The sequence below is a fragment of the Dermochelys coriacea genome, chromosome 23 (genome assembly GCF_009764565.3).
Source record: "Dermochelys coriacea isolate rDerCor1 chromosome 23, rDerCor1.pri.v4, whole genome shotgun sequence".
Taxonomy (NCBI): Eukaryota; Metazoa; Chordata; order Testudines; family Dermochelyidae; genus Dermochelys; species Dermochelys coriacea.
This window is the reverse complement of record NC_050090.1, coordinates 6600791-6615147: the sequence shown is the minus strand read 5'-3', so window position 1 is coordinate 6615147 and position 14357 is coordinate 6600791. Positions and strand designations below refer to the sequence as shown.

Below are 14357 nucleotides of genomic sequence, written 5' to 3'. Positions count from 1 at the left end.
GTTCATTGCTGGCTAGGGGACCATGGGGCCAGCACACAACACTTCTCAGCTGCAGAGAAGGTCTCAGAAAGTCCTGAAACCTAGCCTCAGAATTATGGCCACAAGAGAGGATCTCTGCAGGTCCAGAGCCAGGCTGAGCCCCAGCTCCATGCTAAAGGAAGAGGCGGGTCAGGCCAAAGGGCATTAACTCTTTCCATCCTTCCAATCTCATTCCCTGAACAAACTCCGGCTGGATGAGCAGGCCCTACAGTCCGCAGGCTACTACCAAGGTTGTGTCAAGACACCACTGCCATGTCCCTGAGCACTGGAGTCATGCCAACCCGAGAGCACAGAGTGGTGTCTGTGGATCAGGGTTAGCTGGGTAGGTCTGGATTCCACAGGCGCAAAAGACACTGGTGTCTTTAAAAGGGGAAAGTCTCTTACCCAGCTCAAAAGCAGCCAAGTAAATGGCTGAGAGCCTGGTGGGAACTAACAACAGCTGCACTTGAAAGGGGAACTGGTTGCAGAGACAGGAAGCAGGGTGTGTGAGCATGTGGCAATGCTCCTGGACTTTCACCCCATAGCAGCTGCATTTTACTTCCCCTTCCTTGCCAGCTCCTCAAGTCATCGGCACCGATTGTGGCCCTGGGATGGCAGTCCCTAGGGAACCATGGTGCATCCAATGAAGTGAGCTGTAGCTCACGAAAGCTTATGCTCAAATAAATTTGTTAGTCTCTAAGGTGCCACAAGTACTCCTTTTCTTTTTGCGAATATAGACTAACACGGCTGCTACTCTGATACCTTAATGGGTTAATCAAAGCACACCGGATGGCAGGAGAGAGACAACCCGCCCACATTCTGTGCTTGCAGCTCAGGAAACGAAACTGAAAGAGTCACAGAGAGCCGCCTGGGGCTACCGCCAGCAGCAGCAGCAGCAGCAGCGTTGGACAAGCTCAGCATGGCTTTTCAGCAGCCTATTCTGAACCCAGTGAGTCAGGCTGGGTGGGAGCTGAACACCTGGAGATGCACACTGTCTTCTCTCTTCAGGAGATATCTGTCAGGGCTAGGGTGACCAGACAGCTAGTGTGAAAAATCAGGACAGAGAGGGGAGGGGGAATAGGGTCCTATATAAGACAAAGCCCCTAATATCGGGATGGTCCAGAAAATATCAGGACATATTTCTGGACATATTATCTGGACATAATATTGGGATGGTCCAGATAATATCAGGACATATTTCTATCGGGTGGTTAGAAAGCTGGTTAGATTGTTGGGCTCAACAGGTAGCGATCAATGGCTCGATGTCTAGCTGGCAACCGGTATCAAGCGGAGTGCCCCAGGGGTCAGTCCTGGGGTTGGTTTTGTTCAACATCTTTATTAATGATCTGGATGATGGGATGGATTGCACCCTCAGCAAGTTCGCAGTTGACACTAAGCTGGGGGGAGAGGTAGATACGCTGGAGGTTATGGATAAGGTCTAGAGTGACCTAGACAAATTGGAGGATTGGGCCAAAAGAAATCTGATGAGGTTCAACAAGGACAAGTGCAGAGTCCTGCACTTAAGACGGAAAAATCCCGTGTACCGCTACACACTAGGGACCGAATGGCTAGGCAGCAGTTCTGCAGAAAAGGATCTGGGGATTACAGTGGATGAGAAGCTGGATATGAGTCAGCAGTGTGCCCTTGTTGCCAAGAAGGCCAACGGCATATTGGGCTGTATTAGTAGGAGCATTTTCAGCAGATCGAGGGAAGTGATTATTCCCCTCTATTTGGCACTGGTGAGGCAACACTTGGAGTACTGTGTCCAGTTTTGGTCCCCCCACTACAGAAGGGATATGGATAAATTGGAGAGAGTTCAGCGGAGGGCAACGAAAATGATTATGCGGCTGGGGCACATGACTTACGAGGAGAGGCTGAGGGAACTGGAGTTATTTAGTTTGCAGAAGAGAAGAGTGAGGGGAAATTTGATAGCAGCCTTCAACTACCTGAAGGGGGTTTCCAAAGAGGATGGAGCTCGGCTATTCTCAGTGGTGGCAGATGACAGAACAAGGAGCAATGGTCTCAAGTTGCAGTGGGGGAGGTCTAGGTTGGATACTAGGAAACACTATTTCACCAGGAGGGTGGTGAAGCACTGGAATGGGTTACCTAGGGAGGTAACCACTGAATGCATCCGATGAAGTGAGCTGTAGCTCACGAAAGCTTATGCTCAAATAAATTTGTTAGTCTCTAAGGTGCCACAAGTCCTCCTTTTCTTTCTAGGGAGGTAGTGGAATCTCCATCCGTAGAGGTTTTTAAGGTCAGGCTTGACAAAGCCCTGGCTGGGATGATTTACTTGGTGTTGGTCCAGCTTTGAGCAGGGGGTTGGACTAGCTGACCTCCTGAGGTCTCTTCCAACCCTAATCTTCTATGATTCTATGATCTGGTCACCCAGTCAGGGCCCTGACAGAGAGACGCTCCCAAGCCACAATGTCCCAATACTGGGAGACACAGCAGAACACTTGCAGGAGGGTCCTGTGAAAATTACTACCCCACTGGCCAGTGCAGGTGTATGTGCAGTGCAGTGTATGTTTCCTCTGCTGCCATTAAAACTGTGGGGTGGTTTCTTCCAGACTGTCCCCTTTTCTGGACCCATCTTTGGAGGCCTGTATGAAGGGAAAATGGTGTTAATCCAAGGAATAGTCCAAACCTTCGTGAAAAGGTGGGTGCTATTTACTCCATCCTGTGCTGCATTTCACCCACTTCCTCCACCAGCACCCCATCTGGACTCAGCTCAACCAGGCCCTTGTGCTGTCAGCACTCAACAGCTCTCCACTATCCCTCCCTCCTCACTCACCAAGACCCCCTCCCCTCCTTCACTGCACCACTAACTCTGAGCTGTCTTTACTGTCATCCTCCACCAGCACGGTTTCTCCACCAGGCTCCTCCTGGCTCCTGTTAAGGTTCACCCCCTCCACTGGCCCCTCTCTCTCCTTGTTCTCCTCTCTCTTCCTGGCTCCTTTCCCTGCTGCTTAGCTGCACAGAGCATGACTCTATTTCCCATGCTAAACCGCCACCCCTGAATCACCTGCCTCTCAACAAACTCCTCACCTCTCACTCCTCCACCATAGTTTCTACTTCCACTGCCCCAGCTCTCTGAAAAGGACTACGGGTCACTGTGAAACCCAGCTTCCAGCAAAAGCAAAAATAAATGTATTCACTTAAAATATTTCTTTTGTAGTTATTATAAGTGATAGCAAACTGATGAAAGCAGGTTACCTAGCAAATAAATAAATAATAAAACAAACTAAACTTAATATACTAAATAGATTGGATATGAATTAGCAGCTTCTCATCCTAAGAGATGATACAAGCAGGCTGCAGATTCTTAAGGGGCAAGCTGCACTTGCTTTACAGATTGGAACCTTCAGGTATTTCAGTCACAGGCTAAAAATCCCACTAGCCTGGGTCCAGCACTTCCCCCAATTCAGTCTTTGTTCCTCAAATGTTTCCAGGAGTCTTCTTGTGTGGGGAGTAAAGAACTCCTGATGACGTCACTCCCTGCCTTATATAGCTTTTACGTATGGAAGGAATCCTTTGTTCCCAAAGCTTGGTTCCCAGACTAATCTATGGAAAACCACTGACATCCAGAGATGGAGTCTAGAGACATGTGGCCTCATCACATGTCCTTGTTGAGTCATAGCAGCCATTATTCAGAGGTTTCAGAGTAGCAGCCGTGTTAGTCTGTATTCTCAAAAAGAAAAGGAGTACTTGTGGCACCTTAGAGACTAACAAATTTATTAGAGCATAAGCTTTCGTGAGCTACAGCTCACTTCATCGGATGCATTTGGTGGAAAAAACAGAGGAGAGATTTATATACACACACACAGAGAACATGAAACAATGGGTTTATCATACACACTGTAAGGAGAGTGATCACTTAAGATAAGCCATCACCAACAGCAGGGGGGGGAAGGAGGAAAACCTTTCATGGTGACAAGCAGGTAGGCTAATTCCAGCAGTTAACAAGAATATCAGAGGAACAGTGGGGGGTGGGGTGGGAGGGAGAAATACCATGGGGAAATAGTTTTACTTTGTGTAATGACTCATCCATTCCCAGTCTCTATTCAAGCCTAAGTTAATTGTATCCAGTTTGCAAATTAATTCCAATTCAGCAGTCTCTCGTTGGAGTCTGTTTTTGAAGCTTTTTTGTTGAAGTATAGCCACTCTTAGGTCTGTGATCGAGTGACCAGAGAGATTGAAGTGTTCTCCAACTGGTTTTTGAATGTTATAATTCTTGATGTCTGATTTGTGTCCATTCATTCTTTTACGTAGAGACTGTCCAGTTTGGCCAATGTACATGGCAGAGGGGCATTGCTGGCACATGATGGCATATATCACATTGGTAGATGCGCAGGTGAAGGAGCCTCTGATAGTGTGGCTGATGTGATTAGGCCCTATGATGGTATCCCCTGAATAGATATGTGGACAGAGTTGGCAACGGGCTTTGTTGCAAGGATAGGTTCCTGGGTTAGTGGTTCTGTTGTGTGGTGTGTGGTTGCTGGTGAGTATTTGCTTCAGATTGGGGGGCTGTCTGTAAGCAAGGACTGGTCTATCTCCCAAGATCTGAGAGAGCGATGGCTCGTCCTTCAGGATAGGTTGTAGATCCTTGATGATGCGTTGGAGGGGTTTTAGTTGGGGGCTGAAGGTGATGGCTAGTGGCGTTCTGTTGTTTTCTTTGTTGGGCCTGTCCTGTAGTAGGTGACTTCTGGGTACTCTTCTGGCTCTGTCAATCTGTTTCTTCACTTCAGCAGGTGGGTACTGTAGTTGTAGGAATGCATGATAGAGATCTTGTAGGTGTTTGTCTCTGTCTGAGGGGTTGGAGCAAATGCGGTTATATCGTAGCGCTTGGCTGTAGACAATGGATCGAGTGGTATGATCTGGATGAAAGCTAGAGGCATGTAGGTAGGAATAGCGGTCAGTAGGTTTCCGATATAGGGTGGTGTTTATGTGACCATCGCTTATTAGCACCGTAGTGTCCAGGAAGTGGATCTCTTGTGTGGACTGGTCCAGGCTGAGGTTGATGGTGGGATGGAAATTGTTGAAATCATGGTGGAATTCCTCAAGAGCTTCTTTTCCATGGGTCCAGATGATGAAGATGTCATCAATGTAGCGCAAGTAGAGTAGGGGCATTAGGGAACGAGAGCTGAGGAAGCGTTGTTCTAAGTCAGCCATAAAAATGTTGGCATACTGTGGGGCCATGCGGGTACCCATCGCAGTGCCGCTGATTTGAAGGTATACATTGTCACCAAATGTGAAATAGTTATGGGTCAGGACAAAGTCACAAAGTTCTGCCACCAGGTTAGCCGTGACAGTATCGGGGATACTGTTCCTGACGGCTTGTAGTCCATCTTTGTGTGGAATATTGGTGTAGAGGGCTTCTACATCCATAGTGGCTAGGATGGTGTTTTTAGGAAGATCACCAATGGACTGTAGTTTCCTCAGGAAATCGGTGGTGTCTCGAAGATAGCTGGGAGTGCTGGTAACGAAGGGCCTGAGAAGGGAGTCTACATAGCCAGACAATCCTGCTGTCAGGGTGCCAATGCCTGAGATGATGGGGCGTCCAGGATTTCCAGGTTTATGGATCTTGGGTAGCAGATAGAATACCCCAGGTCCTGGCTCCAGGGGTGTGTCTGTGCGGATTTGTTCTTGTGCTTTTTCAGGGAGTTTCTTGAGCAAATGCTGTAGTTTCTTTCGGTAACTCTCAGTGGGATCAGAGGGTAATGGCTTGTAGAAAGTGGTGTTGGAGAGCTGCCTAGTAGCCTCTTGTTCATACTCTGACCTATTCATGATGACGACAGCACCTCCTTTGTCAGCCTTTTTGATTATGATGTCAGAGTTGTTTCTGAGGCTGTGGATGGCACTGTGTTCTGCATGGCTGAGGTTATGGGGTAAGCGATGCTGCTTTTCCACAATTTCAGCTCGTGCACGTCGGCGGAAGCAGTCTATGTAGAAATCCAGGCTGCTGTTTCGACCTTCAGGAGGAGTCCACCTAGAATCCTTCTTTTTGTAGTGTTGGCAGGAAGGTCTCTGTGGGTTAATATGTTGGTCAGAGGTGTGTTGGAAATATTCCTTGAGTCTGAGACGTCGAAAATAGGATTCTAGGTCACCACAGAACTGTATCATGTTCGTGGGGGTGGAGGGGCAAAAGGAGAGGCCCCGAGATAGGACAGATTCTTCCGCTGGGCTAAGAGTATAGTTGGATAGATTAACAATATTGCTGGGTGGGTTACGGGAACCATTGTTGTGGCCCCTTGTGGCATATAGTAGTTTAGATAGCTTAGTGTCCTTTTTCTTTTGTAGAGAATCAAAGTGTGTTTTGTAAATGGCTTGTCTAGTTTTTGTAAAGTCCAGCCACGAGGAAGTTTGTGTGGAAGGTTGGTTCTTTATGAGAGTATCCAGTTTTGAGAGCTCATTCTTAATCTTTCCCTGTTTGCTGTAGAGGATGTTGATCAGGTGGTTCCGCAGTTTCCTTGAGAGTGTGTGGCACAAGCTGTCAGCATAGTCTGTGTGGTATGTAGATTGTAATGGATTTTTTACCTTCAGTCCTTTCGGTATGATGTCCATCTGTTTGCAGAGGCTGTCTGTAGTTCTCAGGAAGGCTCCCCAGGTGGGAGAAAAGCTTCCCCTAAGGCCTGTTTTATTCTAATGGCATGTTGCCCTGAAAAGGCCCTTCCCCACTCACTATCTAGAATGGTTTCAGAGTAGCAGCCGTGTTAGTCTGTATTCGCAAAAAGAAAAGGAGTACTTGTGGCACCTTAGAGACTAACAAATTTATTAGAGCATGCTGTAGAGGATGTTAATCAGGTGGTTCCGCAGTTTCCTTGAGAGTGTGTGGCACAAGCTGTCAGCATAGTCTGTGTGGTATGTAGATTGTAATGGATTTTTTACCTTTAGTCCTTTTGGTATGATGTCCATCTGTTTGCATTTGGAGAGGAAGATGATGTCTGTCTGTATCTGTGCGAGTTTTTTCATGAAGTTGACAGATTTCATTCTATCTAGAATGAAAGCATCTTGGCTAGTGGGAGTTACCCAGGTGTAACTACATTTGAAGTACAGATACATAGACAATATTCATCACTTCAGATACAAAAGTGATACACATGCATAAAAATAGGATAATCCTATTCAGCAAATCATAACCTTTTCAATGACATCCGACATGATTATCTTGCATAAAGTACATTATGATTATGTCATAATCATATCACTGTGAAGAATATAGGGTGCAGTGTCACCCCCCCCCTCCTGGCGCAGGCAGACCCGGTCACACCATCTCGTTCTGTTTCAGTTTTGGGGTGAACCTGCGGTGCGGGAATGGGGACATCGCCTTCCACTTAAATCCGCGTTTCAACGAGGACCGCCCGGTGGTTGTGTGCAACACCGAGCAGAATGGCTGCTGGGGGGCGGAGGAAAGGACCTACCGCATGCCCTTCCAGCCAGGCATCTACTTCGAAGTGATCATCAATGTCAAGGGCCACTGCTATCAGGTGAGCACACGGCCCTTGCAGGACAGCAGCCGGGGTGGATACTCTGCTGCTGGCAGCTGCCAGGCACTGCACCAGAGCCCATCAAGGGACACTAGCTCCGCAGGGGTGATGGAGGGGAAGCAGGTCCCCTTGCTGGGACAGGACACATCAGCGAGTACCAGTCTGTGGCCTTGAGGGAGGCCAGTACAGACCAGTCTGTGCTTCTGGGGTGCCTTGCTGGTGCCAGTACATGCAGGGGAGGCAAGTTTGTATCATTTTTGGTGGTGCCTAAGGCTCTGGGAAGAAGTTTGGGTGTGGGGTCTGGGCTGGGGCAGAGCATTGGGTGAAGGAAGGGGTGCAGGGGTTGGACTCTGGGAGGGAGTTTGGGTGCGGGGTGCAGGCTGGGGCAGGGGGTTGGGGTATAGGAGGGGGTGTGGGGTCAGGCTCTGGGAGGGAGTTTGAGTTCTGGGGTAGGGGGTTGGGTTGCGGGAGAGGGTGAGGGTGCAGCGCTTACCTCAGGCAGCTCCCGGAAGCGACGTGCACCCCCCTCCAGCAGCAGCTCCTAGGCGGGGGCCCAGAGGGGTCTCCACGCACCGGTGCCTGCAGGCACCACCCCTGCAGCTCCCCTTGGCTGTAGCTTGGGGTGGTGGCAGCACTCGGAGACACCCCAGCCCCCAGGGGCTGCACCGGCCACTTCCAAGCACTTCGGGAAGTAGAGCGGGCTGGTGGGCGGGCCGGCAGGAAGCTGCCTTATCCCCATTGTGCTGCCGGGGGTGGCGGTGAGGGTCCCAGGCCCTTTTAAATTGCCCAGGGGAGGCAGGGGGAGCCAGGGTGAGATGCTTCGGGGGAGGTGCATGGGGGCGGGAGGTGGGGCAGCGGGAGAGACCCGGATCCAAACTTCGGTGGAGCCAGGCCTCTGTGCTCTCATATTGGTGGAGCATGGGCACCATGGGCCCATACACCTCACCGCCCCTCGGTTCACACTGCTTCGTGACTGGCCTCGAGATGCCATAGAGGGATGTGAAAGGGAGACAGGATCAGGCCCTAAGCATTGATGGAGTTCAGCTGATACTGTGTTTGGCGGGGAGGGGAGAGACTTGCAGGAAGGGATCTCACTGAGGTCTGTCTCTGCAGCCCGGCAGAGGGTGCGGCTAAGTCTTCCTCTGTTACAAGAGGGAGATTTCCAAAGGCACTGTCACAAGGTGGCCAGCCTCTTAGGGGAGGGTCCCAGCCCCACATGGGCCACGCGCGACTCCTGCATTTGGAGATGCTGGGCATGAGCACTGGAAGCTCCCTAGAAGTAGGGAGGGTACCAGTGCCTGGACCCTGATCCCCCACCCCACTCCGTCCCGAGGCCTGTCCCAGCTCAGCCTCCTCACCTCAGAGGGGGGGCATCAACTAATGGGGAGGACATGTGACCTCCCCTCATGTCTCCTCCCTACTCCCCCTTCCCACCCCACGTTACCTGCGGGGGGATGGGGTCTTCCAGGGACACTGGCTGACTCTGAGCATGCTGGAAGAACCAGGGGGCTTTGGGGGGCGCTCCAGAAGCAGAGGCAAATTAAGGTTGCCTGGGACCTTGAGCCGGAGCTAGTGGGGTGGCCCCTCTGCACCCCTTCCACCTGCAGCCCCGCCCACTGCCCCATCCCTTTCTGCCCCTTTCCTGAGGCCCACCCCTGTTCCACCCAGGATCCACCCACCCCACTGCAAACCCCTGCCCTCTCCCCTCAGCCCCAAGACCAGAGAAGCTCTGTCCCCATGCCACGGCCACGGGGCGCAGCAGGGAGTGAGAGCTCCTCCAGTCCCAGCGCCACAGCGGGGGTCTGGGTGCTGGGGCTTCCCCTGCCACACCGCAGCTTCTGCTGGGACAGGTGGGTGGCACTGGGGCTACGGTGCTTGGGGAATCGGTTTTGCATACCCCTGAGGGCCGAAGCTATGTCCAGCTAAATGTTAAGTGCAGATCAGGCCTCAGTGCGCAGTGGATCTGAGGCAGCAGCACCATGGGGAGCCTTTCACACCCTGATTCCCAAACTCGGAGCAGCCCAGAGCCTTTAAAAAGGGGAGCCTGTGACAGCTCGGCCCAGTAATCTACCCATGAGAACTCATGGCACATGTGCCAATAGAATTGTTGTAGGCAAATTAGCTGTAGAGGAAGGGAGGGGATAGATTGAGTTACTGCTGATGTCATAAGGACCCTACCTGAGTTACCTAAATTGTCGATTTGAGCCTATTTGCAGCGTATATAACCATAACAATTAAATAAAAAAAATATTAATCACTTAGCTAAATAACAATGTAATTTCTTCAAATATAGCCTGTGCACAAGAGGTCTAGTAATGTTAACTATATGTAAAGTTTGAAGTTTCATCTATCTGGGAGGTTATCGAGATCATTCTGGACAAAGAGACACTGGGTGCTAAATTTCTTAAAGGATCCAATTTTAATTAATTTTAACTCACAAACTAATTAATTAATGGATGTACTTGTAAATCTTCAGACAATCCATTCAGTACCCAGTGAGTGAGTGCTGTAAGTTTGAGGAGGATGTGCTGTATTTTTCACATAAAACAAATCCCTGATTTAAGTGCAAAATGCAATTCAAGCTGAACTGTAAAGTCAGGACCAACACTTCCATGACAACGCACTTTTGAACTGACACTGGGGATTGCACTGGTTGATCTAAATCAGTTTCTAAACCGATGTAGTTCAATTGGTACAATTTCCTTGTGTAGACAAGACCTAAATCCATGGCCTCATTCTCCTTTTGCACTAGTGTAATCTCTGCAGCCTCTTTGGCGTTACTTCTGGTTTACACGGAGGTGGCGGAAAGTGGAGTCAAGCTCTACAAGTCAGTGGAGTTACCTCAGATTACCCTGGTATCACTGGCAACAGAATCTGGCTCAGTGTCGGCAAAGAATGTTTCCACTCGTGTCAAACGGGGATGCACAGAAACTGGTTAACTTTCATGCAGAGACTGCAGTCACTTGGAGGCTCCTCCTCAGACAGGCCCAGACACCAGTGGACAGGAGAGTTCAGCTTTTATGATGCTGGACATTTTTTCAGCCAAACTAAAAGTCATCGAATAGACTTTGCTGAAACTTTCCAAAATGTTTCCCCTTGGGCTGGGTGTAGCAAGGGAGATTTCAGTCACAGAAGAGACATTCCCCCTTGGGCTGAGTGCAGCCGAGGAGGTTTCAGCCCCAGAGGAGACATTTTCAAGAAGCTGTGAGCAAGTGAGAGCAGGGAAGCCCTGCATTCTTGCAATATTGGGTGTTTTTCTTAAAGTCCCTGCTCCTGGAGTCATGTGATTACATCAGATTAATAGCTTTCATTAAAAAAAAAAACAACAGCAAGTTTCCAGCTCTCATGGCTGTGGAGAAAAGTTTGAAAATGTGATCCCGAAAGACCAGAAACCCAGAAGGCAAATAGACAGAGTTCATAATTCTTTATATTTAAGACAATCTCATGATTTGATGGGGCATGACTCATAATTTGTGAACACTGGGGTTGGCGATACTGAAATCCTGACATGATCTTAACTAGAGTAAAGGCTCCCCCACTGCGGATACCCTCATCTTCTCACTCCTCCTAGCACAGCCCTCACCCATCCCTCCCTCTGCCCTTTCCCTAGGTCTCTGTGAATGGTCAGCACCTCCTGGAGTACAGACACCGCCTTTCCCTTCATACTGTCCAGATCCTGGAAATCAAAGGGGACGTGACTGTGAACTGCATCAACTTCACAAACCCCAGCGTGAGTATCTGCTCTGGCCTTGTTCGCACCAGTTCCACTGCTCAGGCTGGCTGCCCAGTGGCAAGGGACGTTGTGTTAACAGACCTCTCAACTGTCCTGGGTTTCGCTGGACTGTCCTGCTTGACCCCCCAAACTCCCATCCTGGTTAAAGGAGAACGTTTTTCACATTCAGGGCCACCTGTGAGAGGAGAGGGGAGAAAGGGGCAGTTTGTCACAGGCCCTGGTTTGAGAGGGGCCGCAAACAGAGCGGCATTGAGACTCAGTGCACAAGGTCACAGCCCACTCAGGTTTGGCCTGGCCACCTTCTGTCTATGGCTGGCCAGGCCATACCTGAGTGACCCCGTGCATTAGGTCACAACACCACTCAAACCTGGCGTCTCCATCTCCAGAGAGGCAGACGGGCCAAACCTGAGTGGCGCTGTGTCTCACTTTAGCACTTGAAATATAGGAAGGCATGTGTTGATGCAGGGCAAGGAAAGCCAGAGGAACTGGGGGTGTTGTTCCATGGGCGCCCCCTCTACTGCACCCAGCAGGAGACACCATTCAGGAACTTGGGTGTGACTAATGTCTTGCCCTCCAATGGTGCCTCCAATGTCCAGGCCCAGAGTGACTGGCCACTCAGGGGTCCAGTGCCCAACGGGGCAGGGAGTTGCCTGCGCTGCATGCAAGGCGAGTATCTCAGCTCCTCAGCAATCATAGATTTAACAGCTGGAGGAGAGAGGGAGAGGGACACGGAGCCAGCAACTGCCAGTTGCAAGATGGCTACTTTAGAGCAGCAGCCGTCAAATTTTAAAGGGCCAGACACAGAAAGGCATGCTGGGAAAAAGCTCCCTGCAGTGTAGAGTGGTAGTCAAGATTGGGAAGCCAGAAGGGAAGGTCCAGCTGGGGAGAAGGATCTATTCAGGTGTTGTGCCAACTACCGCTACATCACAGATTCTCAGTATCTAGACCTGCAGCTCTTTGCCTGCCTTGACTCCCCGTTACTGCCCTGCCCTGTCTCTAGTACCATTAAACCCCAGGTGCAATCCCTACTTGACAGCCAGTATGAAGCGGAGTGCCCCGGGGATCGGTCCTAGGGCTGGTTTTGTTCAACATCTTTATTAATGATCTGGATGATGGGATGGATTTCACCCTCAGGAAGTGAACGGACGACACTAAGCTAGGGGGAGGGGTAGAAATGCTGGAGGGTAGGTATAGGGTCCAGAGTGACCTAGACAAATTGGAGGACTGAGCCAAAAGAAATCTGATGAGGTTCAACAAGGATAAGTGCAGAGTCCTGCACTTAGGACGGAAGAATCCCATGCACTGCTACAGGCTGGGGACCGACTGGCTAAGCGGCAGTTCTGCAGAAAAGGGCCTGGGGAGCAAGTAGGAGCATTGCCAGCAGATTGAGGGAAGTGATTATTCCCCTCTATTCGGCACTGGTGAGGTCACATCTGGAATATTGCGTCCAGTTTTGGGCCCCCACTACAGAAAGGATGTAGACAAATTGGAGACAGTCCAGTGGAGGGCAGCGAAAATGATTAGGGGGCTGGGATACATGACTTATGAGGAGAGGCTGAGGGAACTGAGGTTATTTAGTCTGCAGAAGAGAAGAGTGAGGGGGGATTTGATAGCAGCCTTCAACTACCTGAAGGGGGGGTCCAAAGAAGAGGGAGCTCGGCTGTTCTCAGTGGTGGCAGATGACAGAACAAGGAGCAATGGTCTCAAGTTGGAGTGGGGGAGGTCTAGGTTGGATATTAGGAAAATCAATTTCACTAGGAGGGTGGTGAAGCACTGGAATGGGTTATATAGGGAGAAATCTAGGGTGGTGGACTCTCCATCCGTAGAGCTTTTTAAGGCCTGGCTTGACAAAGCCCTGGCTGGGATGATTTAATTGGGGTTGGTCCTGCTTTGAGCAGGAGGTTGGACTAGATGACCTCCTGAAGTCTGTTCTAACCCTAATCTGCTATGATTCTATGGTTTACCTTAATGTATTTCTTTGGGTTTAGGGTCTGCAAGGGCAGGCAGCCCCTGCTTACGGAATTCACTCCAGCAGTGTAAGTACAACTCTTACATTCCCATGTTCAGCTAACTTAGGAGGGAATGTGTATCTAAAGAGGAGATGCTCAGATCATCCTAGAAAAGTGAGCTGGAAAAGCTCCAGGAGACATCAGGGGTCAGAATGCTTCTGTCTCTGGCCATGGTAGCCTGCACAATACCCGACATGTCCCCCTGCTTGAATCAGCATGGGAGTAGTGGACTGGGTCCAACCGTCCCCCTGTGTATGACATTGACATTCAAACAGGGTTTGCCTCCCACTGCCCGAGTTCTGTCGGGCTGAGACGACTTCCTCTCCTGGGCAAGGGCTACAAGACTAAAGAAGCCAGAAAACTGAGGAGTGTTTTGTCTTCTTCCACCCCTGCTGCACTGTCTCTGTGTAGGCTGCAGGCTCCTTAGGGCAGGGCCTTGCTTTATACCTGAACTAAGCACACTTTTGGGTGCTCTACGAATGCCCCAGTCACCTGGTTGGGAAGCATCTTGCTGCTGAGTCCCCTCAACCCTATCAGAATGGAGCAGCTACACAGCTCAGCAGAGTGACAGAGTTTTAGCTGCTGAAGCTCACATCACAGGTGCTATGCTTACCTGGCCTCTCTGTCCTTGCAGATCTCCAATGTGTTTGCCCAGACAGTCTTCGGGGCTCCAGCTCCCAGAGTGAGTATTTTGCTACAGATGATACACATCGATCATACAGAGACTTTGACAAGACCCTGGGATGTGAGGGGGCAGGATAGGGAGGAAGACCCAGTAAGGTAACATAATTCCTGGCATATCATACAAAAGTCCCAGGTGAGGCTGCAGAGGTTTGGGGTATGCAAGCTATGCTTCAAGGACTCCTGCATGGTGGGGGCCATGAAGAAAACCCTGCATGGTTCCAAATCCCAGATCTGGAGAATCCCAATGCCTGGGTGGTGTAGTAACCGGTGGCCTGTGGCTCGAGCAGTCATGGGCTTGCAGATTTAAACTTGGGAGCAATTTGTGAAATCTGAGTTCAGCAAATTACTGGGAACAGATGGAGCTATCGGGGGTCCTGTGTGCAAGAGCAGAGACACTGACCAGGATCTACAGGCACTGTGACTATA

The 14357-nt window shown here is 50.2% G+C and overlaps 1 protein-coding gene across 1 annotated transcript in view; it reads left to right on the top strand.

Moving 5' to 3' along the window:
- Positions 1-811: 811 nt before the first annotated feature.
- Positions 812-14357, top strand: part of LOC119847488 (galectin-4-like) — a 44996-nt gene continuing 31450 nt past the window's right edge. The window contains 6 exon segments of the mRNA XM_038382320.2: positions 812-967; positions 2589-2677; positions 7307-7505; positions 11116-11235; positions 13227-13274; positions 13882-13929. Of these exon segments, the coding sequence (XP_038238248.1) occupies positions 938-967; positions 2589-2677; positions 7307-7505; positions 11116-11235; positions 13227-13274; positions 13882-13929 (534 nt within the window). The 5' untranslated portion in view covers positions 812-937.